Genomic DNA, 26125 nt, shown 5'->3' with positions numbered 1-26125 from the left:
CAAAATATTTAGAAATCATAGAACTTTTTGCGCTTACAAACATTTTATGTAAAGGAACAAAAATACAAAGGCAAATAAAGATGGCTATTTATGTACTCGTTTACATTTCAAATTTCTACTTCATTTGTATTTGAAATATAATAAAATATTGGTGATTAATACGTAAGTTAATATGAGTGAACACAGCGGCTTCATAAGAAAATATTGTATATTCTGTGAAAGAATATTATGATTAATATTTGGAACATTTTAAAGCAATACCTAAATGTATTGTGTTGTATTAACAATGAATATGAAATGGAACTAATCTTTTTAGGGATTTCGAAAAATATTGTACAATTAAATAACATTTTAAAAGACAGTCATGTTGTCAATCAGCTTTTTAATGTCAATTAACTGCATGTCAACAACTGCAATGATCGGATTCTGGCGCATAACTGTTGGTTTCTTTACAAGCAGCTTAACTGCAAAATGTTTTAACAGAAAGCGCCATTTAAGCTCCGCTTTTTGGCGCTGTGTTAGCTGCTCGAAGGCATCCGCACTGAGTCCCAAGATTTGCTCAGCTACACCACTAGTGAGACGCGTTTCGATTAGTGTACCCGTATGATCGGTCAGTTGAATGTTGATGTTAAAGAACTTCTCGTAGTGCACTCCGCTCTGATCCATAGAGAACTCTAGCTGGCAGTTCTCGTTGCTGCAGTAAATATTATCTTGGGGTATGTGTCGTTGGCACACCTTGCTGCAAGTTCAATGTGTTAATTAGATTTAAAAGGCACCTTCAGTCGGGCTTACCCACCATCTTTTGCTAATATTCGCCACATAACCATCGAGATCGAACTTCGTAATCATCGCATATAGCACTGCGGTAAATTTATCAATGGCCGCATCGCATAAATCACCCTCGGCTCGTGCATAAATCTGTTTTACTGTCATCTGTGTACGTATCTCCTCCGCTATGGATGGGTAGAATACTTAATATGTAAATATATTTGGGGTGGAAGTCCTGTTTACCTGCTGGCAACGTGTCAAAGCCAACCTGTGCAAACACATCGAAACTACGTGCCGGCATAGTGGCCGCAAATTCCACCAATGCCTGGCATTGCACGCCCTGTGGATCCTCGTAGATGATCGTGCATGTGGCCAGCCCCAGCACCGGACTACGAAAGTATTCAGAGTAGGAGACGCGCACGTCTATCAGATGCAATACAGTTTTGCGTGGCTGCCAGCAACGCTTGGCGTGTTGTATCCATTCTGTATGCCATAAAGTCAAGACCAGGCCATCTGGCCAACTTTGGTCAAACACCACCAGCTCGAGGCAGTGCACCAAATCGTTACCGTCGCGCGCATTTTTTCGCTTCAGCTCGCGCACAGGTCGCAGCGAGCCAACAACCACAAGCAGGTCCACATATTGGACCGCAGCCGCAGCAGATCGCTGCTCTTGGACCCCAGTGCGCACATCGGCCAATTTAAGTGCTGCCTGCATAGGTTTGTGCGGCAGGTGGCGTAGCTGCAGCAGCTCCTGATATTTGGCCATATCTTCCAGATTGTGCTGCGCCACAAATCCTTGACCCTCATTCACAACCAGCACGCAGGGCAGTGTCGGTTTTGGCTGATAGCGCAAGGTCACGTTTCCATTTGATTGCATCACTTTGGCGCCCACCACATCCACCACATCGCCAATGTGTAATTGGGAGTTGTATTCCTCTATCATTGTTCTCGAGCCCCAGCATTTGCAATTCGTAATGTGATGTTTGGAGTCGCGCAGCGTAAAACAAATCACACCGCGAAATTCGTTGTTCTGCTTATCCAGAAATATGTTTGGCTCTGATTTGCAAATAATTAGTGCGATTGTGGAAAATGAGCTCATATTGGGTTGCATGGCAGCCAAATGCAATGGCCCAATCCTTTTATATCCAGGCATTGTTCGCTTTTTGTGGTCATAAGTTATTTAACAAATGCGGCTCAAATAGCGCGGTCCTGCAAAATCCGTTAATCGAATGTCTGGTTCAGTTCACGTTAAAGGGTGTTGCCAGCTGCCAGAAAAAGTGCACTCAATGGCGCCCAAAAATTTAGTTCAAATGTTACAGCATGCGATTAATATAATGGTAATAAAAACATTTTAAAACAGGTTTAAATTATATTATTATAAAAGGTCACCATCAAAATCAAGAAAATGAGGCATTTCTTAATTATTTATTATTTATAAATTATTTTGCAGCACATAACATCTTATCAGTAAATGTTTAAGAAAATCTTGTTAAGTTCCTAAAATGTCGCCTACCCCTTTATGTTTACTTTTTAATGCTCATTTATTTGAAATGGAAACTCAAAATTCTATTATCGGCAGGCATCGTTATTCCAATTAGTTATGGCGTCGCTTTATTTGTGAAGGTTGGTCTTCTTTAAGATAGTCGTTCGAATAGGAATGCGTGCTTTTTTTAAGGTGCGATTATACATAGAATACTTGTTTGTAAAGCCCGACTGGTTTTATATATATTTGTTTGGGTGAAAAGTGCCAAATGAAAATTTGAGTTAGTCGTAGATATATACTACAACACAAACATTATACCTAATGCGAACATAAAATACAATTGCACACAAATTAGAGAGAGGGATGTCAACGGCCATCTCTTCATAAAGATATATATACATTTACATATATAGATTACCACCAGATCGTAAATATTAAACGTAACACCGATTACTGTATCACACTCAACGACGAATTAGGTACACGGCCCGTTGGAAAAGATGTATAGCAATCAGTTTATTTACTCTAAGGAGCGTCGTCGTTTCGGCCGACAATGTCTGTTCCGGGACCGCAACGAGCTTATGGTGAGTGTGCACCCGAGCGGGAGATTGCGGATGAAGTACATTATGCGCAATCCGACGGATCGAGGGACACAGTTGACCACATCAATGGCACTGTCCATCATGGAGACAATGAATAAGTCGTATGAACATCGTACCGTTAGCCACATGGAAGGGGGCTGGCCCAAGGAGGTCAACGTTCATGATGAGGAGCAAACGCTGCGCCATCGCAAGAAGGTGGAGCGCGAGGATAGCTGGGGTGATCAGGTGACGCGATTGGTAACCAAACTAATGGATGTTGTGGACGAGAACAATGCCCTGAATATCTATCAGGACTTTTTCTCCGAAATGCCCGCCGATATGGGAAATGATATTCGCATGCGTTGGGAGTCGCGCAACATAAATGTGTTTCACGACATCTGGAACCCGGTGCGTCCCATAGCAATGATCGACTGGATGCCCAACAATCGGCGGCAGTTCATCACACTGTTCGTCAACAAATACGGAATGAGGAAAGATTCTATCCGCATGGTGTCCGATGAATCTGGGTATGGCAGCGAAAATGCTTTCTATGTTTGGGACTTTAAGAATCCACTAAAGCCGAAACTGTTCTATGACTGTCCGGAGGTAATTTATCGCGCTAAGATCTGCCCGAAGGACGAGAACAATCTCGCCGGCGGACTGAGTTCGGGCAAGGTGTGCATGTGGCATACATTTAAGGCGGGCAATCCGTTGCGCACTTGCCCCTTGGAGGCGGCCCATAGAGAGGCCACATCTGCGCTCTGTTGGGTGCATTCCAAGTCCAACACTGAGTTCTATTCGGGTTCGCTGGACGGTTCCATTAAATACTGGGATACACGCGATCTAAAGATGCCCGTACATGAGCTAATGCTGGAGCCGGATGCACAGGAGATCCAAAATCGGCAGAATTCGCACGGTGCCTTGGTGCTGGAGTTCGAATATACGATCCCGGTGCGATTTATAATTGGCAGCGACATGGGCACCATATTTGTGGGAAATCGCAAGGGCATGACCGCTCCCGAAACGCTGTTGGCCCAATATAAGATGTTCTCGGGACCCGTACGTACCATAACTCGAAATCCGTTCTTTGTGAAGAACTTCATAATCACCGGTGATTGGCGCGCACGCATCTGGTCCGAGGAAAGTAAGGATAGCCCCAGCACCATGTATGTGAAGAGCAAGGGCCAGATTTTGTGTGGTGCCTGGAGCTCTGCCCGCTGCTCTATGTTTGTCACGGGCAATAACAAGGGGCAACTAGACTTCTGGGATCTGCTGCTGCATCATCGCAAGCCCATTTGGAGCGTAAAGTTCAAATCGGCGATCACCGATGCTATCTTTCGAGCCGAAGGCGATCTATTGGCAGTAGCCTTCGAAAACGGGGACACCCGATTGCTTCAAATCGATGACGTGATGAAGCAGTCCACTGGCAAGGAGAAGGCGCTCATTGCTGCCGTAGGTGTCAACGTCGCAGACCATTTAAGGTTTTGATTAACAACTTCATCGTGTTTTTGTTTTTTCTTCCGTTTATTCCAGATGTTCGAACGTGAAATATCTCGCTGCAAAGTACTGGAAGCTCGAGTTGAGGAAATGAGACTGAAACGACGAACCCAGTTGCTGGCTGAGGAGGAGCGTTTGCGTAGAGAAGAGATCGCCGATCCCGATCTGGAGCTCGATGCGGACAATCCAGAGCATTTTGTTCAACTAATCGAGGCTGATGAGCAGTTTCGTAACGCGATCTCCGAATTTCAGGAAAGTGTGTTGGCCGTCGAGAAGAAACGTTCCAATCGCAAGGCCAGGAATGATATCACCGATTTCGAGCAGTGGTATTTGGATCATCTCGAAGTACCACTCGACGACATGGACGATGAACCTATACTAGGCTCTGTCCGTAACAGCCTTAGGGCCTCCCAGCCGAATACGAAAGTATAACAAGCATCCTTGTCATTATTATTATAATTATTAGTATTTATTTATTAAGTAACAACCATTCACTCAACTACAACGCATTTCCTAAATTCTTGATGTATACGAACATATGCACTTTTTAATCAACATGCGTACATACAAACATATTTATAAGTATATTGTAAGGGGAGGGGGGAAAAAAATAAAAAAAAACAAATTAATTTAGACTTTAACTAGTAGCTTGTTTTTGTATTTTAAGTAGAGTCGGTTTTGGTTTGTTTTTCGTTAATAAACTACGTACATACTTGTATATGTATGTATGTATGATGTATGGTCATTGCAACTACAATTTATCACTATCGACACCAGCGTCAAGGAAGTCGTCGATCAACCGCATCGCCTTCTTCGGAATCATTCGTCCGAGCTTCTCCACGGCCACAAAGTGACGGGGCACGGCCGCCTCCTCTAGACCCTTTCGCTGAGCCTCAATGATGGAGCTGGCTGCATCCTTGGGGGAAATAAGCTTCATCAGTTTGGGGAAGCGATAATGCGGGTTCTTGCACAGTCCAGTGTCGATCATATAGGGGAAGATGGTGGTCAACTTGATCTAAAAAAGATAAAGCCATATACGTTTTCTAAATCATTTTAATGGTTAATTACAAGTACTTTTAATAATTGATGAATTTTTTCAGTTGCAGAACCTAATCGGGCAAGTATGTGGTCAAGCATTTTGTAGTTCTGTTCTCAATATTAATGAGATTCTTTCGCTTTTCATAGCTCAAAGGAATTACTTTTTTGATTTTTTAGATAAAGAAATCGGTTGCGATTAAAAGTGTTTTCCAATTCGTACAAAATAGGAAACTTTTGCGAATTTGTTTCAGGAATTCATTTAATGAAGAATTTTTACCTCGCACGTAAAAACCATTTCGACCAATTCGATCGAGAAAGGGGAGCAAAGCATTTCTTTTTAGTAGACATTAAAATATTTGCTTAAGAATCCATTTTTCTTTGTTATAAAAGTTGATTTAAAGAAATAGGTAACTTGCTTTTGGCAAAGTTTGTCCTTTCAGGTGTTAGCCTTTAGAAAACAAACGTTTACTTACATTGTTCTGAGGATTTTTGTGTCGCAGCTCCTCGGCCAAGGCGGCCATGTAACCACGCACAGCAAACTTAGTGCCACAATAGGGCACCAAGTTCTTGACGCCGAAAAGACCAGCGCAGGAGGAGAGCGCCACAATGCTACCCTCATTGCGCTCAATCATGTCAGGGAGGAAGATTTGGTTGATCTGCAATATAAGGATAACTTATTAGCACTTATAGCAATAATATTATAAATATATATATATATGTATATGTATGTATGTCGGCGATTAAGTAGAGTACCAGCTATTTCATAGCTATTTTATAACGTTTGCTCTTTCTCCATGTAACGGTTTCAACCCGTTCCTTTTGCAAAGCAGAAGCGGGACGGCATCAGAGTTGACGTCGAGTGTGGCTCCGTTTACAATGCATGTGAGTGAAAACGCTAAAATATACTATGGCAGCAAATATGCAGCCAGTGCTGCCATTTTAGCTTTTTCCCCGCTAGATCTTACTTTTTTTAAATGCCAGAGAAAAATTGGAAAATATTGGTTTTACAAAAATGTATTTAGCCGTTTTTCAGCTTTACTTTGTTTTTCACCATAAATTTCAAGTATTGGATAAGTCGAAATATAAATATATAAAGACATTTAGCTTTTTACTTGTCAGAATACCGAAAATACGCTAAAATGTTGGCCTAAAGACCTCTCGTACAGCGATTCCTGCGGAAACAAACGGTTTCAACAAATGCTCCTTCAAATATACATTGCCTCAAAAATGGTTGCGAGCATCCTGACAAACACAATGAGCTTAGATAAACTCATAAATCAACTACAGAATTAAAGATTGTTAAGTTTAATTTGAATTTAATGTGAATTTTTTTCAATCAGAATCTCATATTATTATAAATTATGAAATAGGAATTTAGAATTAATTTGAAAACATTAAAATAGAAATTTCCATAATTTTAACCAAGAAAATAGTGTTTTTAAAACCAGCTTTCTTAAAGCTTATTTTGCTTAGGAATTAGCTAATTTTCAGCTTTATTTTTTGACAATCTAGATATTTTTGTTTAAAACAATTTGGCAGCATTGTATGCAGCTGACAATTAGTATTGCGTTGTCCACTAAGCTAAAATTAGTGATTCTGGAAAAGATCGGGCTGAGGGCGAAACTCCGACATACATAGAGTTTTTTGGAATCGATTAAAAAAGGTAATAATACATTGGGGAGAGGCATTGTCGGATAGAACTCTACATTAAAATTGTTGGGTTTTTTTGTTTGTAGGAAAATAGGTAAGTTAAAAAGTAAATTACTGAAGTAAGTTAGTAACTAAATAAGTAAGTTGAGCAGTTTTTGAAGGAACGACCTTTGTTTCAAACTTACCCAGAAATGTGACAGCACATTGATGTCGTAGAGGATGCGAATCTCGCCCTCTGTATGCTCGAGGAGGGGATGGCAGGGCATAATGCCGGCATTGTTCACCACAATGCTGATGAAGCCATGCTCCTTCTTAACCTTGTTGGCCAGCTCGATAATCTCCTCCCGGTTGGTCACATTCACGGTGTAGGCGAACGCGGTGCCGCCCTTCTGTTTGATTTCTTTCACAGTTTGCTCGTTCGTTTTCTCGTTGACGTCCCAGCAGATGAGCTTGGCGCCCAGGGCTGCATACTGCAGAGCCATTTCCTTGCCCATGCCATGTCCAGTGCCCGTGATCAGGACAGTCTTGCCCTGGACATTTTCCTCCTCCTGGGTCACAAACAGCTTCACAATTGATTCAAAAATGGCAGCCCAGAATTTTGCAATCAAGATGACAATGTCAACGACTAGCACGATTATGTTGTAGACATCGTTGCTGTTGTTGTTGCTGGGCACAGCATTGTTGCTGTTGCTGTAACATGAACAATTAGATCAATGGGCATCTTCAATTGAAGCGATGTGCGTGCCAGCGGCCAATTATCTAACGCGTCTATAGCACTAAAGCATCTCTATACACGTACACTCAAAAAAAAGCAAATATGTTCGTTTTCAAACAAAATTGTCAAAGTAATCACAAAATTTAATAATTGTCCAACCAAGGGCAGATCTTAAGAAATAAAAATAAAGTTTAAAAAAATACAAGTATTTCGATTGTTTTAAGTACAAAATTGGAAAGTTAGGTACGTTATGTGTAGTACCCAAAATTCGAGAATAGAATAATTGCTTATAATAGAACAGAGACGAAACGTTAACATTGAATGTATAGTCTGTTAGTTCCTGAACCTGCCAGGGATTCCTCTATACCACATGTCGATCGTGCATTATCAACTTATGCACAGGCAACATAAGTATTATTTAGATAGGTATTATATTTTCATTAGCAAGCCCTTTTCTAGAAATTTAATCTATTAATGATGAGTAACTAAATAAATCCACTTATGACACAAACTTTTGAAGGCAACACAATTGGCAACACATTATATTTATACCGCATAGTTTCTGAGAAATCTAGTCGAGCGTTGTCTCTATTTTACATTTAACATTGATTTATACTAGAGACCCAGAACGAGTAGAATGTCAAAGTGTCAAAGTAAGCAACCTTTGTTGTACCAATCATTCCTATATGATATAGTGACTCGATATCGACGGAAGTTCAGAAAATGAAAGCTATATAAACCAATTTGGTTTTGATATCGAAATAAGCTACTAAGACTGGTTTTTGCAACAAAATTTTATATGCCAGCTATATTTATATTATTAGGCAATATAAGAAACGCGTAAATACCAAATGATGTCTTTTTAAACAAGAAGTTGTTGGTACTAAGCTTGATTTCTGCCCCTATGGTTCCTATGGCCGCTATACTATATGGTGCGCAGAATTTGATAAAACTTCAGTATATTATCAAACAGATTTTTTGAAGGTATCTTCATAAATGCAAAAGTTATTGTACTAAGAGTGATGATTGCACCGATCGGCCACATAAAATAATGACACTATAGTATATGTGGTGATTAAGACAAGTCTACATCCGAATTTTTAAAAAAATGTTTCATATTCGAATCCAGTCGTTTTTCCATGCCGATATAACAAGGGGTGTACGATGGCTCTTTCTACCTGTTCCGTATTTTTGGCATTTCGGCACTTCCACTCTTCGAACATATGTAAATAAATTCGGGCATAAGAATACTGACAAATTTTAGCCATAAATAATCGATCTAGAATTCACTCCATCTTTTTCCTGAGTGTATGTTGAGCTGCTATTAAGTAATTCATTATGGGGTCGTAATGGCAAAACAGTTAGCCAGAAATGTGCATTAAAGATATCCATTATTATTATTTTCATATAAGTGAGATTCCACACCATTTGGAACCCACGTGCCGCCCATTGCTGGCCATATTTATGAGGCGACTTAGCTCGACTAAGCTCGACTCGCGACTCACCTCGATTATGACTCGACTCGACTCGACTCTGGCTCGGGGCAGTGGATCAGCATTGGCAACTGACCTTTGGCTGACTGCTCTCTGTTCAATGGGCTGCTGCCACCTTCCCCCCCCCAAACCAACCACATGCATGTATGAATTTTCTGTTTTATACACAACATGTACAATAAAACCAGAGTACAAGTAATAAGTGACATGAAGCCGCCCCATGTCCAGCGATAAACAATAAACACAATGAACCGACATTCTATATGTAGAGGTATACGAGTATTGTTTTTTTTTTCTGTTTCACTCAAAACTTTTTGTGTTACTGTTTGTTTATTTGTTTGTTCACACTGTTACTTCTGTTGTTATTGTTATTGCTATTGTTGTTGTTAATGTTGTTTTTGTTATTATAATTAAGTGTCTATTCGTGTATTTCTGCTGCAGCTGCTTCTGATCTTGATAATGGGAAAACGTTTTAAAACATGCGCCTCATTTTCGTTGCTTATACTATACATACATACACACACATACAAGTATATATAAAAATGTATATATACAACTATTCATATTTATATATGCATTTACAGCTATGTCCATTTCCAACTATAAAAATGTACATACAAGTATGTAACTACAGTTGAACTTGGCCATAAAGAACATTGCATTTAAAAATACATCTAATACAAGAATTGCAATCTTCAGAGCCTCAAACAATCCTTAAGAGGGATTTCTGAACTCTAAAAATGTACAAATTTGTCAATTAATAATAGTTTTGTAATTATAATTTCGAACTTCTTTTGAACTGCAGTTTTTCTAGAAAACTGGATTATTTACTGAAAAAAAAAAAGCAAAATTTTTATTTATACTGAAAGAAAAGTGTTTAAAAAAAGATCACATGCATAGTCCAGAAACTCGCTTATATTAGGAACAAAACACATTTTGAGTCACAAGAAAAACATTCAATTCAAGATATTTGGAAATTGAGCCTAGACTTTACATTTAAAAGTATATAACTGTTTTGGTATTATTTACTAGTTACTCCATCTAAAATTGTCTGTGAAAAGAAGATTGGGATTTTATGTATATCTCATTCAGAAATAATATGGAAGCTCCTTTAACTACTGCTGATTGAGTTTTCACTTTCTATGTAGCAAAAGGACTCCATGGAGTTCATGTATTAATTGAAACAACCCAGTAATCCCAGATGGGCTAATACATAAGTTTCAGACTCTGAACATTGATTGAAATGTTACAGTTTCCAGACTTAGACTCCATTTTAAATTTAAATTTGCAACGTATTTTTTAATGCATTTTAAAAATATCACTTAGCTTGGTGCGTGATCTAATTTTGTAATTAGCATAGAATGCTGAAAAAAAAGGCATAAGACTAGAAAAAAATAGTTAATGCAGGAATAACTTTGTTATTCCACATAATTTTAAAGCCGCGCCAGTTTTTAAGGCCCAACTCGGATTGATCACCTTATTCGAAAGGGATAATTATGTTTATAAAAAAAAAACAAATGTAAATACTTTTAGGCAAATATCACAATATGTTTTTGAGAGAAATAGCGTACAAGTTTTAAGACTTAAAATTTGAAAGGAATTTTACAATATATTTATGAGAGAAATAGCGCACAAGTTGTAAGACTTACAATAATATATGAACAATCTATTCGATTGCTAGTCGATTGGATAGGGAGAGTCATGTTTATAAAAAAAAATCAAATACTTTTAAGCAAAATTCACAATACTTGTATATTTTTGAAAGAACTAGCGTATAAGTTGTAAGACTTACAACTTGAAAGGAATAATGTATGAACAATTTATTCGATTGCTAGTCGATTGGACGCCAGTTGAATATTTCGAGCAGTGCGAGCGAGGTTCGAGTTTTCAAGGTTCGACTGTAAATATTATTATAGATACTACTGTGGTCAATGCCACACACTTGACCAACCCATTGAATGAGCGACTGGACGCATATTACATGACTTGACATTTTCCACACGTGCTGTTCGACTCGGAAGCTGCCGCCCATTTCAACTAAATACCTATAAAAGCTGAACTGACGTCACACGCTCTGAAATGATACACTTTTCAATTAGGAGCATGACTAAAATTATTATTTACTTTTGCATTGTTTCCCAGAAACTAACTAACTTACTCACACCCCTTCTCTTTCTGAAGAATAATGACAGTGCCCGTGTGACAAATTACAGAATAAACGTATTTCAATGTATTCCAACAATAAAAAAAAAAAAAGAAGCAGAGCCTGAACCTCCCTCCCTCACTTAGCAACCACGTCTGGATGTATTGCTGAATGATTGATTAGGCTACTGCCATAAATCGCACTACGATTACGATTGCCTAATCAGCATGGAACTCAAGAGAGGGGGGTACAAATATTTGAAACATTGCACCTACAAATGACGGATTATTATAATAATCTGCAGATAAAGTCTGGTGGCTTTAACTCTTATAAGGATCACTGTACATTTGTACTTTCTAAGGCTTATAAACTCATCAATATAAAAACAAGTTTTGGTATACTATCCATTATCCATTACCTTAAATGGCGACAGGCTGGCCCCGATATGTTAGGAAAAGAAAGCTAACGAGCAATTTTTACAGCTTTTTACAACAGTTCTCAATATGAAATGCGTTTTTCAAATCTGTGCAATAAACAAGTTGTTGATGCAAACATGATTTTAAATTATAACGTTGCTATGACAGCGGATCCGACATGGTCGGGCGGTCCCGCTTGAAATATCATCTGCTGTGTCCGTCAAAAAGAAGCCTCGGTGCAAAGTTTCATCGCGATGGTGATTGAACGATAGCCAGACAGACGGACATTCTATATAGCATACATAAGTTATAAGAATGTTAGACTTTTAGGATCTTTTGTAGGAGCGGAACTGTATTTTGTAAATATTGAAATATTTCGAGATTATTTGACAATCCATGACATCTCATGGTTTTTATATTGCTTGTTTAAAATCGACCTTTTATAGTCTCGTAGACTATTAGAGTTGCGATTATTATTCAAAACAAGAGAAGCATTCATCTAGCAACTTTGTTTAGGATATAAAGTATACGTATATCTAATAGTCAACCTGGCCTAAAGCTTGATTTATATTTATAATCTCGAAGATCGCAGAGTCGTTGAGTCGTGTCGGCTTAACTCGTGGACACTAATTGGCTTCCTCTTTGAGCGATTTAAATTGTTTCGATGCAAATTATAAAACGATTAAGCACACGTGCTCTGTGCTTATAATCCACCATCATTGAAAATTAATTCCAGCACTGCCTAGTGGTACGAGGGAGCTTAGTTAGGGACGAGTTCTCCTTCAGTGACCAGAAGGAACAGTATTGACTATTGAATTAACAACAATAATCTGTAAATTGGCTTCATATAACTAATGTGCGCAAAAAAAAAATGAACCGGTTTGAATGACGTTAGCCGGAATGGTTTTTGTACTTTTGGATCTAACACGAAAGCACATTGTACTCTTATTTGAGGGAAAAGGTAACAGATTGCCGTCTAATTGTTGCAAACTGTTGTGCAGTCTGTGAATAAATTCCTTCATGCCCCTCTGACGTGTTCCCAAGATAATCATTTGGAGTACGACGGACGGGCCAAAGTTTAGACAGGCTAGAGTTTTAATGGTATATATAAATGGTGGTTTATACTACATACATATATATTTTTTTACTCAACGCCTTACGCCTTATCTAGGTTGTACTTTTTTAAAAATTTCTTTTTGAATTTTGTTTGGGTTTTATTAAGTAGAACACGTCGATCTATAGCTGCGTTTTTGCTGTTGTAGTTAACGCTCAAATGTGTATAATAATTTGTTGATAAGATTAGTGGTGGTGGAGTGCTACGTTGCTATCAGGGTGCACACATTAATTTATTTATACATACAAACATACATACATAAATATAAATGTATGCATCAACGTATGTATACTTGTATACATTTTTTAAAACATTTATTTTTATTTCTGTCTCTTTTTGTTGGCGTCGTTAAACGGTTGGCCGGGGGGGCCAACTGAATCATTCAGAATTATTGAGCCGAATAATGTTATCAGTTAAAGTTTTTATTAAAAAAACAACAAAAAAAAGACAAAAAAACCAAGCATTTGTTTTTAAAAATAAACTACGCGTTTTTGCCGGGCATTGTGTTGGAGCGTGATTTACTAACCTCCTTGCACCTTTATTCATTCTGCTGGATCCAAACTGAGTGTAGGAGTATAGGAATTGAGCCAAAGGATCGGCGAACGCGGTTCCAGAATTTTAGACAGAGGCACTGCGAGGCAGAGAAGCGCTGAGAGCGAAACAAACCGTTAGCGGCTGTTAACGAATTCGGACTGAATTTTCAAAAAGTAAACACAGTACGTACGCATTGCGCGATGCCGGCCGTATGAGTTATTATACACACACACACACACATACATACACACTGAACACATCGACACACACACACACACACACACACACACACACACACATGCATGGAGACATGTGTATGTCAACAAGCGAGCACAGGCGGCAACCGAAACGAAACTGAAAAATGTTCTATAAACATTTTCTACAAATGTCGATCTACATACATATGTGTATATATATATATATATATATGTATATGTATATATAGACTGCTTGTGTGTTTGGCTGTGTGTGTGTTAATCAGCGCCCAATGATTACATACAAATGCATATAAATAAATATGTCCATATGTATGTACTTGTAGATATTTCGGTTTTGTCCGTCTATCTCTCTGTACATAGGAAAGTAAACGCTTGATCTAGTAACGAACATATGTCTCCATACATACATACATACATGGATACATATGTGTGTATGCATGTCTGCTTGGTTGTGCATTTGCTTCCGAAAGTGTCACGATAATGTTCACCGGCCTGCCGAAGTGCCGAGAACTACAGATACAGATACAGATATCCGCGATTCTGGCGATACTCGCCGAGCGATAAAAAACAACGGTTTGTTGTTTGTATCTGCGCCGACCGGCTTATAATGCCATGTGCCTGCTATAGCCATAGCCGATCGTCTTGTGGGCGTGCAACAGCTGCATGAAATATCAGTAATATCAATACGTAGAACCCACAACACAAAACACAAAACAAACAACAAACAGCACTAGAACATGCCCCCATGCCGTGCATGCCTTAAATAAATTGCATTTAAAAATGAAACTGATTTATGGTTAGGACAAAGGAAAGTATTATCAACTATGTAATTACTAAATTCATTCAAGTAACAAACAACTATTTAATTGAGATTGGAAACTCCGAGTGCTCAGTGCTCGAGACTACTTTAAATAGTTTTTACTGAACTGGCACTTTTCTTGGTGATGCTTCTCTTCACATGTTTGTTATTCTTCATCTTTTTTTTTCTGGTGGTCCGGGTTGAATATCAATATAGAGGAACAAGGAATTATGTTCCATTTAGATGGCCTTGGGTGTCCTGCCTTTGACCATACTGTTCTTTCTCAGTTACTTTTTCTTCCTCACTCTACAGTTTCAAAACGTCTATCTTTAACCATAAAATGAATTTCTCAATAAAATATTAAACCGAATTAATAAATAAATTCCAGCAGTTACTAAAGTAGAAGAATGAACTAAAGCAGATACAGGTGTTGGGGCAGCCATTGCAGCAGGCAATAACGAAGAAAACGGAATCTGAGCTCTTTTAGTTATAGCAGCCAATACTCGTATAACAAATCTACCAGTTTCTAAATAAACTTTTGACCACACACGGCTATCATTTCGCGTACAGCTCGCTGAAAAGAAGGAGCTAGAAGAAGGCGTGGCAGACCTATTGTTATAGTTACACATATCCGTTTTGCCTATCTCTATCTTTTGTGCCACAAAAGCTGAAGACACGAAATGTGTCTAATTCAAACCTAGGGCAGCTATTACAAACCACATACTTGTACATATAGTCTCACTATTTTTTTTATAGCTGCTATAGCACCGATCGGTGCTATTCTTAATCAATTCTGGTAGTTATAAGTAATGATATTCTAGTTTCGTCGGTTTCTCTTCACGTAGCTTAAAAATCAAGCTGAGTACCGTTTTGTAAAGTGAGTCTTTATTAATAACCAGGGGAGGCATGTGGGACTAAAATTTGGTGTCCCTAGGTCTTATAGTCTTCGAGATATAGGTGATTATACGAAAAGAAAATCGCAAAATCGCCCTTAGCGGGGAAGTGGGGGAGAAAATCCACAGAATAAAACAAACTTGCACAGCTTACACTCATGAGGCATCTTTGTGCAAAATTTGGTGTCTTTAGCTCTTATAGTGTCTAAAATCCAGGTGTTCAGACGGACGGACGGACAGACAGACAAGTCTAGACCGACTCGTCTTGTCAAGCTGATCAAGAATATATATACTTTGTATTAGCAGAGTGTTTTTTTTAAACTGCCCCTTCTGCCTGTTGCATTTTTCAGCTCGCGCAAATCTAATATACTCTTGTACATTTCATGTAGAGTAAAAAAATCTCTATATAGTAGTGCGAGAAAACAAAGTTTATTTGAAGTCATTAGTTGTAGTAGAAAAAGGTGTAGGGGAAAAAGGTGGATAAGAGTATATAAGAGTTGGGCTGGCACGAGTTTTCCTTTATTTAAATAGTCTTATTAGCTATGTTGTTAGGGTATTCCGTTGGCTGCCTTTAGCAAATCCAGTCAGACTATTACCGGTGTTGGTGAACAGTTTAGTAATCCTATTCTACGTGCCAAATGTTACCAGTGTTGGGTAAGAAACATAAGAAATAGGGGCATAGGAGGTGTTCCTGCGTTTCGATTGCTTCCAGTTCCTTGTGTTTCCTGCATCTGTTATGGCGACTAGTTTCTTGGCATGGGCGACTGCTACGAACAGGTGATCTGTAGGTAGGACTCTCCTGAGTATGAATTGAGGGTGCCTTTTTGTCTCTTAATTAATTATTATAAAATAATTATAAAATTAATAAATATTAATTACAATAGGGGTTTTCTCTTCGCAGTACATATTTTCTTTTCTTTTCGTAACCTTCTTTTTTAAGTTCACGAACACTTTTAACGTCTCGAACACACTTGACTGCTAATCTGACCTTTTAGTTACTCATTTGTTGACGTAGAAGTATATAAATGAGCTTAAGCAATTAATAGTGTTTGCTCAAAAATTGAAAATATATGTTGGTACTCGATATGTTGGAATCATCTCGCGTGCCACCGCCTATTCGTTCAATTCATCAAATTAATTTTCATTTAACAAAGCACGCCATTCGATGGAATTTCTTTATGCGTCTAATTCGTAGTTGACTATGAAAACGAATTCATTTACTACATCATTGTAGCGATAGAAACAATACAGTAAAAACTACAGAATTCAGAAAAATGGCCAATAGAATTACCGTGGGATTGGTTTTCCATTTAATTTGGAACTATGAAGAGCCGGTGCCGTACAATATGCTGTTCAACCATTTCTCTCGCGATGATGACAACGAACTCCAACGGGAGATCGTAAGGAAGGATCTAGATAATGCTATAGCTGTTTGTATAGACTTGGGTCTCGTCGAGGAGAATAACGGTTTCTTTTACACCATTCTCGATCGCGGGGACTCTGATGAGGAGTCAGACGAAATTTTGAATTCTCAAGGCCTGTAAATAACATGCCACTTACAATTTGTTAGTTCACACACCCGCTCAAGAATTCAAGGCCGACTTGCTTATATTTACTACAACTTTTGCCAAGAATGGACAATTTAAATTGGTTCCTCAACTATGTATGTATACCTATTCCTTCTCCTCAACACCTAACACGTAGAACGATCTGCCGCTGCTTTATGCTTGCATCACAACTATCTGACATATATTGGTTTATAATCGGTTCATATATCTTTGTTTCAGATAATGGCTTAGATGTTTTTTGGATCAACACCCACCCCCATCACTCACACCTAAATATTTCAATGCATTTTTTTATTTGATTTACTTATTATACCGTATTTGTGTTTCATTAAAAGATGAATGAAACTCATACTGAAACATTCTTCATAGACAAGTTTTATCGTGTTTTTTCATTATTATTATTTCATTTCATATTTCATTTCATATTTCATTTCATATTTCATTTCATATTTCATTTCATATTTCATTTCATATTTCATTTCATTTTCATTTCAGATTTCTTTCATATTTCATTTCATATTTCATTTCATATTTCATTTCATATTTCATTTCATATTTCATTTCATATTCATTTCATATTTCATGTTCATATTTCATTTCATTGTTCATTCATTTTCATTTCATTGTTCATTTCATATTTCATTTCATCATATTCATATATTCATATATCATTTCATATTATATTCATTTCATATTTCATTTCATATTCATTTCATATTTCATTTCATATTTCATTTCATATTTCATTCATATTTCATTTCATATTTCATTTCATATTTCATTTCATATTTCATTTCATATTTCATTTCATATTTCATTCATATTTCATTTCATATTTCATTTCATATTTCATTTCATATTTCATTTCATATTTCATTTCATATTTCATTTCATATTTCATTTCATATTTCATTTCATATTTCATTTCATATTTCATTTCATATTTCATTTCATATTTCATTTCATATTTCATTTCATTGTTCATTTCATATTTCATTTCATATTTCATTTCATATTTCATTTCATATTTCATTTCATATTTCATTCCATATTTCATTTCGTATTTCATTTCATATTTCATTTCAAATTTCATATTTACTAAAATTTTCTTTCTACCAAATCTACCACCACAAAGTACCATTTTGTCATTTGATATATATTTATCGGATGCGACAAGAACCTTCTCAATATAAATAAACAAAGTGCATAGTTTTATGAGCATATCGTTCTATGGCAGCCATCAGGGTGGTAAGAGGAAGCTTTGGCGCAACGTTTCAGATCGATAGTTTCAATACAGTGGGCCGCATAGTAATTCATTGACTTAATATACATATTAAATAATTAAATAAAAAATGCTTTAAAAATATAAAAATACAATTAAATTAAATAAAATAAAATTAAAATAAAATTAAATGTTACAAAATTTAAGTAAAATGAAAATAAATACAAAATGAAACTAAACCTCAAATAAAATAAGTGAAATAAAACAAAAATGAAACTAAACTAAAAATAAAATAAAACTAAACTAAAAATAAAATAAAATATTAACTAAACTTAATTTAAACTTGTAATAAAAAGCCGCTGAGCACAAATTAAAATTCTAGTTAATTTTTTCTTTTTTTTTAGAATTTAGCTTTTTTTTGTACTTTATGGAAGAACACGAAAAAGTGTGGAAAACACTGAAAAATTGGGATAATTCAAGCCGATCGGTCTGGAATTTTTCGTTCTGTTTTTCCCTGAGTGTATGTATGTATCAGATGCATGTATGTTAGGTATATATGTATGCATGCATCTATAATCTTGCTCATTGTCATAAAACAGATTCCGGACTGCCTCTACCATGATCCGGTCCACCTTCTGAAGTGTGCAATTGTTTGTAATTCAAGTGCAAGTAATGTCTACCCGTTTCTATATGCATATATGTATATATATATATATATATATATATATATATATATATATATGTTCAGGTATATATGTGTGGTTGTTTATTTGTTTGTAGGTGGCTATGAATGTTTGTTTTTATGACGGCTAAGGCTAATCGAATAAATTAGCTTGTATTACAATTTACGAGCTGTTGGACCGGTTGAGTTTTCTTCTTATTTATTTGTATTTAGATTTTATCTTTTTGCATTGTTCACACTTGCTTCAAAGAACAAATGCACACCGAGACCCTCAGACATGCATACAAGTACATACATATTAACCTAACGGCGTGGGTGAACGAATGCAGGCAGACCTGTCACTGATCTGACTCTGTGTTCCCCCAGGTAGTATAGTTGCGAACGCCATAAACCAACTTGAAGAACGCCAACAGTGCAGATCTGGGTACTCGCATGCATGCCTCTAGTTCTAGATGATTTCATTTCATCTAAGACGTGGCTGGGGCGCGTTTTTTTCGCATCAAGTGACATCAATTGAAAATGTCGCAACAGATTCGTGTGCAATCGGCTGTGAAATTACACTTTGGACAGACACCAATAGTTGAATATGTTATTCAGTTTACGGCATTATCACACGTACATATGTATACATATCTTGTCTGGCTGAATAATCAGTAATAGCATTTAACTCTCATTATCGTACGTAGTCGGAGCACCCCCTACCCCCATACCCTCACCCCACAACCATTCTCTGTGCACTCTTATCGCCATTCATGCGGCTTCATGATGGCTACTTCTTGGATTTCATATAATCGTCCGAAAAAGTTAAGGGGCGAAGAAAAATAGTGCGGGCCAGTCAGCATGACACGACGATATGACGAGTTTTTTGTCTTCAGTTGCACTTCGGTCACATCACATAGCTCTTGAATATACCCAGTCGAAGTTCAACATACCAATTCCTATCTCTGACACACACAAAGAGTTCCCAATTTAGAAAGGCGATATGAAAATACAACTCAAACTAAATCGTACTATCGGAAATATTTTTTTCTTCATAACATTAATGGAAGTGCTCTGCCCTGATAGTTGGGGAAATGTTTGGATTTAGTTTTTGTACCCTGTACCCGTAAAAAGGGTATATTTTATTTTATTTTTTTAATTCCCACCCCCCCCCCCCCCTTCCCCCGTCCAACCGTCTGTCTGGATGAACGCCTGTATTTCGGAAACGGCTGAGCGTACATTAACCAAACTTTACACACGTAATTAATACACAATTATCTAATTTTGTTTCGAATTTCATTAAAATTGGTAATTTCTAAGAAAAGCATTAGCGAAAAAGTACTACGCCCACAAACTGCAGCAACAAGTTCGCTCTTCTTCTTCTCTTTGCTTCTGTTAGAGGCGCATATAACTCAGTGTCGGAAGTTTACTTGGGTACAGGGTGTTTCACTGTCGGGCTTGCTCGACTGTAGCGTTCTCTCTTGTTTGCTTCTTAATTTTCCAAGCCCATGCCACGTTCTGCTTGCAAATTGGTCGACAATTTTGTTTGAGTGTAGGGTATTTCACTGTCCGGCTGGCTCGACTTTCACATAATTCCGCGTCTTTTATTTAGTTTGTTAAGTTAGTTTCTTGGTTTTGTATACCACCCAGCTTTTTAAACGAATTTTCCATTAATTTGTACCTACACAAATTTTAAATTTAAATTGTTTTAAATTTAAATTCTTTAAATCCACAGCCCATATATTTTATGTGGATACTTTTTATACCCTCTACCCATATTTACTCTTTGGGTACTACTAGTTAAGAGCGAATGTGCAACACACAGGATGTCCTCCCAAGGACGACTTTCCGTCTGCATGAACGCAAGGATCTCAGGAAGTACAGTAAAACAAAACATGGTATTGGAACTCCCCTAAGATCTGGCTAGATCATGTTTATTCTTATTATTATATGCATCAAGTGTAAAAATATGGGATACTCCCTACTACATTCAATGAATTGTATGGCCAAAAAAACAATTTTTTATACCCTGTACCCAAAGGGTACAAGGGTATATTAGTTTAGTGCGAGTGCACATGGAACACACAGAAGGAGGCTTGGTAGACCCCACAAAGTATATATATTCTTGATCAACATGACAAGCCGAGTCGATATAGCCATGTCCGTCTGTCCGTCTGTCCGTCTGTCTGTCCGTCTGTCCGTCTGTCTGTCTGTATGAACGCAAGGATCTCCGAAAGTATAAGAGCTAGAATAACCAAACTTGGTATACAGATTCTCCTGAGACCGAGAAAGGACGAGTTTGTTCATTTTTTCTGATCCACCCCCCCACTCCCCCCCTATTAACGATTTTCTATAACTCCCGTAATTTTTGGAATTTTGAACTAAAATTTGGTAGTCACATTAGGTTAGTAATTATATAACCGTATACCAAGTCTCATTATGATAGAATGATCGGAAAGAAAGTTATAGCCATATAACCAGGCTCAATGCACACATACATACATATGTACAAGTACACAAACACGCATAGACACGATTCTGATGTAATTGTAAATGTATGTATGCATGCATGGAATATTTTATATTTAATTAGTTAATATTTAGTTAATTAATTAAATTAATTTAGTTAATTAATTTAATTAAATTAATTAATTAATTTAATTACTTTTTTGTGGGGTGGTACAGGGTATTTAAGAGTTGAGCCTGCTCGACTTTAGCATTCCTTTCTTGTTTTTTTTTCAATTAGAAACATTGCCTAAAAATTTTTTCCGTAAAGCCAAAGTTATTCAAATATTTCCTGATGTTTTAATATTTTGTAAGCCTTTTAAACGTATTTCAAATCGGTTTTTACATACGCGCATAGATTCAAATTGTTTATTAACTTTAATGGAGCATTTTAAATTTATGAATAAATATATTTTTGGTTTACTTTTAAAGTCCAGAAAACTCGCTCACAAAGCAAATACTCACCGTTCGCATGTACCGCACACAACGACTGATAATTATACATAAATAAGAGAGCTATAAATATATCTTAAATTTTGAAACAAGACTTCGCTCAATTGGAGTATAAATTGGACGTTTTTGTTTATTATAGTTTTTACAGTCCCCTATTGGCTAAACAGACTATGTAGTCTTCACGGCTCTTGAACATTTGAAACACGTGTTAGAACAATCACACAAATGTACTTTTCTGAGGGTACTTGAGAGAAGAACCCATAATTATACTTGTAAGTATACCAACAACTCTGCCTAAGAAATGAGAGAAATGGTTTACTTTTACTTTTTTTTTTTTAAGGACGCCACTTAAGTAACTCACATGAGAAGCGCAGAGGAGAGTGATAAAGATATAAGTGAATTAACAACGATTTAACTTATGTGGTAGGCTGGTTGTTAGACCTGCAACGTCGAGAAAAATGAAACCACGGCACTGTCTGTCGGCAGGCACTGGCCGAAGGCCTCGATTAGCAAAGGCTCCGCAGCGACGGTGCCCATGAAATCCTCCAAAGAAACCTGTATAGGGAGACACGCGACACTCTCGAGCTGCAGTTATTGACACTCAATGTGTTTACTAACCTTGCCATCCTTATCTAGATCGAATTTCTTTAGTACGATCTCCACCAAATCCTTGACACCCTCATCGGGATCCTCATCTTGTGGCTGTTTGATGAGACAATTGCGCAGAAGCGTGAACATCTCATCTTTGGTAATGAACCCATCCGTGTTCAGATCATAGACGCGAAAACAGAAGGCCGCCCGTTCGGCGGGTGTGCCACGAAGGAAGGTGGATAATCCGATTAGCCAGCCCTCCAGGCGTAGCGGCAGACCCTCATGTGCCTTGTCCCAGCTACAGAAAATGCGCTCCATTAATATCTCCTCGGTCACAATGTCGAAGGTGCTGTGCAGGAGCTCTCGAAAGACAATTCGGTCGATGCCCTGGCAAGTAAATATTCACACTTATGTGGGTGGGGAGAAATACAAACTATTATCGAATTACCTCGACAGTCGCATGCGGCTTTACAATGGCCGCACTAGAGGAGCTGGAGGAGAGGGTCTTGGCCGCATACTGGCAATTGGACACCAACTTGCGATAGATACGACATAGAGCGTCCAGCTCGTCCCTACAAGAGATATTAATAATGGCTGGGTTTGTAGTTTGTGGTTTGTTTGTGTGACCACCCACTTGATGCTTTTTTTGCACTCACTTGCTGAAGCGCGTCTTTTTGCGCAGATTTTCCAAGAGCTTGGGATTAATTTTCCCACTCAGCTCGTCCATTTTCCTTTGCCGCAACTGACGTCTTTTCTCCCGGGCCGCCGCAGAGGCCTTCGCCTGGTTGTTCGAATTACGTTTGCCGCTGGCAAGGAAGACCGACACTGTTTTCAATATTGTTTTGCTCGCCTGCAATGTCGATCTGACGCTTCTGCCCGTTGCCGTTGTTGCTGTTGCTGCTGTTGTTGTTGTTGGCGCCGCCGCCGTTGGTGTTACTGTATTCGTTGCCGTTGCCGTTGTCTGCACACCATTCGAGGCGCCACCCCCGACAGCTCCATTGCCACGATTGGGTGTCGGTGTTGGCGAGCGACCCTTTCCACCACCACCACCACCACCAGCACCGCCTTTCATGTCCGCCTGATTGCCAGCCGCAGCCTTGCCTGCGAACAACAATGCCACGCACATACAATAAACATGAGACGTACAGTAAAACCTGCTTCTGTGGGCCACCCATGGTTAACCCTTTTTGGTAAACTCACGATGGGTCGCCTATGCCTGCAAAATTAAACGATTGAGGGAAGAGACCATTTTTTTTCGAAACTAGACATATAGTCGTATACTTGTATAAATATGATCAGCATGATGAGATGAATCTATATAGAATATGACGAATATGAATATAGCATATGTCCATATGAATATCAATAATTATTGCACAATAGCAGGAATAGGAACCTATCTTATCCAAATACAAGTCAAGTCTATTACAACTCGTATATAACACAGCTATTTAATATAGCTCCTGCAGGAACTATCCGTACAAAAACAATATTTTGTGTATACCATGCTAATATCCTAATCGTAACATAAAACTCGGTAGTAATAAGTTTTTAATATTGCCCCACTATATCACAATATCTATGCCAAAAATGACTCTTAAGCTTTGGTTTTGATATTGTAAAAAATAAAGTGTTCCTACCAGAAATGCAAATAATTTGCACACAAACTTTCGTATAATTTTACAAATTTTAGTCGAACATTCCGAATTAATACAAATTACATTATATTTACGAGAAATCCGACCATTTTCTTGGAAATTATTTGCATGTCTGGCCATCCCTTTACGAGCAACTTTTTGTTTACTACATCGACATCGTTACCAAACTTATTCGTTCTCTAATACTGTTTTATAGAGATTATATCAGTTTGATGGCTTTTGGGGTCGGTAAAAACTTTACAGACTTTACTGTTCTTACAAGCATGCATACATGTAGATACAGGGAAGTGTGTTTTGTGTTTCCTGTTTTATGTGTCAAATCAATCCACGCGAACCAAACACCAGCTCCTACCCTACACACCCACAACTAAACGTACACCTACACCTACACCTATTTGGAACTGGGGAGTGGGTACTTTAGGCTGTATTGGTAACAAACAAAAAAAATGGGCAATAACTGTGGCCGTAAGCTGTTCTTCCGCTGAGTGTAGTCGAAATACACTGAGCAAAACAAAGCTATTTCCTCGTAGAGCAAATGAAATCCAAACTTAGGAACTACAAATATTTGTTAATAGTTGAGGTACTGCGATCCCCCTAGAGAGTGTTGTGAGTCTTAATTGGTTACTAATAGGTCTAAACTCTATTCAGATTGATGTGCTATTTAGATGGTATCTTTCTGAAATCTCCCAGAATTTCAAGATACCAAGAACTTTATACAGATACCTGGAGTTTGTTTTTTTTTCTCTGTGAAAACAATTTTTAAAATTTATTTATTTGAATATTTTTCGATAAAAATACAGTGATGTATGCTATAAGAAATATAGATGGATAGAGGCTAAGAAACATTTTAAAAGTGTCGCTAGAAAACTATATTTTAAAAACAAAGATTTTCATGCAGTACTGATGATGTACTTATGTGCGGAAAAGCCGCATTTGATTCAGTTAAGATGAACAAATTTGAAAAACACAATTTTATTAGAAAACACATGCGAGGAACTGAAGTATTTTTATTTTCTTATGTTATGATATTGCCTTGCCCTGTTTATATATAAACATGTTAAATTGTACCCAAACACAAATGTCAAGTACTTTCAGGTCCCCCCTAAGAACTAAATGAATGTCACTCATCATTTTCAAAACATTGTGCTATTTCTAGCCCGCAACCACACCACTTGAGTGTAATAATAGACACTTAAGAAGAGATCAATTGTACATCCCCGCTGCGAAGAAAACGCAGCAGGGGATTGGATAATAAGAATTGAATATTGATATGCGAGTATAAGACTAGAATTGAAGTCAGTTCAAATTTTTAAAATAAGAATTGAATATTGATATGCAAGTATAAGGCTAGAAATCAGTTCAAATTTTTATAATAAGAATTGAATATTGATGTGAGAGTATAAGACTAGAATTGAAGTCAGTTCAAATTTTTATAATAAGAATTGAATATTGATATGCGAGTATAAGACAAGAATTGAAGTCAGTTCAAATTTTAAAAATAAGAATTGCATATTGATATGCAAGTATAAGGCTAGAAATCAGTTCAAATTTATAAAATAAGAATTGAATATTGATATGCAAGTATAAGACTAGAATTGAAGTCAGTTCAAATTTTTGAAAATAAGAATTGAATATTGATATGCAAGTATAAGGCTAGAAATCAGTTCAAATTTTTAAAATAAGAATTGAATATTGATATGCGAGTATAAGACTAGAATTGAAGTCAGTTCAAATTGTGATTATAAGAATTGAATATTGGCATGCGAGAATAAGACTAGAATTGAAGTCAGTTCAAATTTTTATAATAAGAATTGAATATTGATATGCGAGTATAAGACAAGAATTGAAGTCAGTTCAAATTTTAAAAATAAGAATTGCATATTGATATGCAAGTATAAGGCTAGAAATCAGTTCAAATTTATAAAATAAGAATTGAATATTGATATGCGAGTATAAGACTAGAATTGAAGTCAGTTCAAATTTATGAAAATAAGAATTGAATATTGATATGCAAGTATAAGGCTAGAAATCAGTTCAAATTTTTAAAATAAGAATTGAATATTGGCATGCGAGTATAAGACTAGAATTGAAGTCAGTTCAAATTTATGAAAATAAGAATTGAATA

The 26125-nt window shown here is 37.2% G+C and overlaps 4 protein-coding genes across 4 annotated transcripts; 1 reads left to right on the top strand and 3 right to left on the bottom strand.

Annotated features, from left to right (window-relative positions):
- Positions 1-226: 226 nt before the first annotated feature.
- Positions 227-1944, bottom strand: LOC115626758 (protein hold'em). The gene is made up of 3 exons (XM_030522214.1): positions 1012-1944; positions 797-953; positions 227-739 (listed from the first exon to the last, which is right to left on the bottom strand). Exons 1-3 carry the CDS (start codon positions 1919-1921, stop codon positions 352-354), a joined length of 1455 nt encoding a protein of 484 aa, XP_030378074.1. The 5' UTR covers positions 1922-1944; the 3' UTR covers positions 227-351.
- A 602-nt stretch (positions 1945-2546) lies between these two features.
- LOC115626679 (dynein intermediate chain 3, ciliary) lies at positions 2547-4970 on the top strand. The gene is made up of 2 exons (XM_030522106.1): positions 2547-4284; positions 4366-4970. Exons 1-2 carry the CDS (start codon positions 2752-2754, stop codon positions 4759-4761), a joined length of 1929 nt encoding a protein of 642 aa, XP_030377966.1. The 5' UTR covers positions 2547-2751; the 3' UTR covers positions 4762-4970.
- A 35-nt stretch (positions 4971-5005) lies between these two features.
- Positions 5006-13584, bottom strand: LOC115626680 (17-beta-hydroxysteroid dehydrogenase 13). The gene is made up of 4 exons (XM_030522107.1): positions 13425-13584; positions 7203-7707; positions 5841-6023; positions 5006-5344 (listed from the first exon to the last, which is right to left on the bottom strand). Exons 1-4 carry the CDS (start codon positions 13442-13444, stop codon positions 5081-5083), a joined length of 972 nt encoding a protein of 323 aa, XP_030377967.1. The 5' UTR covers positions 13445-13584; the 3' UTR covers positions 5006-5080.
- Positions 13585-22186: 8602 nt separating this feature from the next.
- LOC115626991 (EF-hand calcium-binding domain-containing protein 1) lies at positions 22187-23517 on the bottom strand. Its single transcript, XM_030522506.1, has 6 exons — positions 23514-23517; positions 23312-23443; positions 22999-23242; positions 22791-22914; positions 22370-22729; positions 22187-22306 (listed from the first exon to the last, which is right to left on the bottom strand). Exons 1-6 carry the CDS (start codon positions 23515-23517, stop codon positions 22187-22189), a joined length of 984 nt encoding a protein of 327 aa, XP_030378366.1.
- Positions 23518-26125: the final 2608 nt, after the last annotated feature.

This window comes from Scaptodrosophila lebanonensis, unplaced genomic scaffold (genome assembly GCF_003285725.1).
Source record: "Scaptodrosophila lebanonensis strain 11010-0011.00,11010-0021.00 unplaced genomic scaffold, SlebRS2 tig00000089-arrow-pilon, whole genome shotgun sequence".
In the NCBI taxonomy this organism is placed as follows: Eukaryota; Metazoa; Arthropoda; class Insecta; order Diptera; family Drosophilidae; genus Scaptodrosophila; species Scaptodrosophila lebanonensis.
Note: the sequence above shows the minus strand (reverse complement) of the source record. Positions and strands in the feature narration are given on the sequence as shown.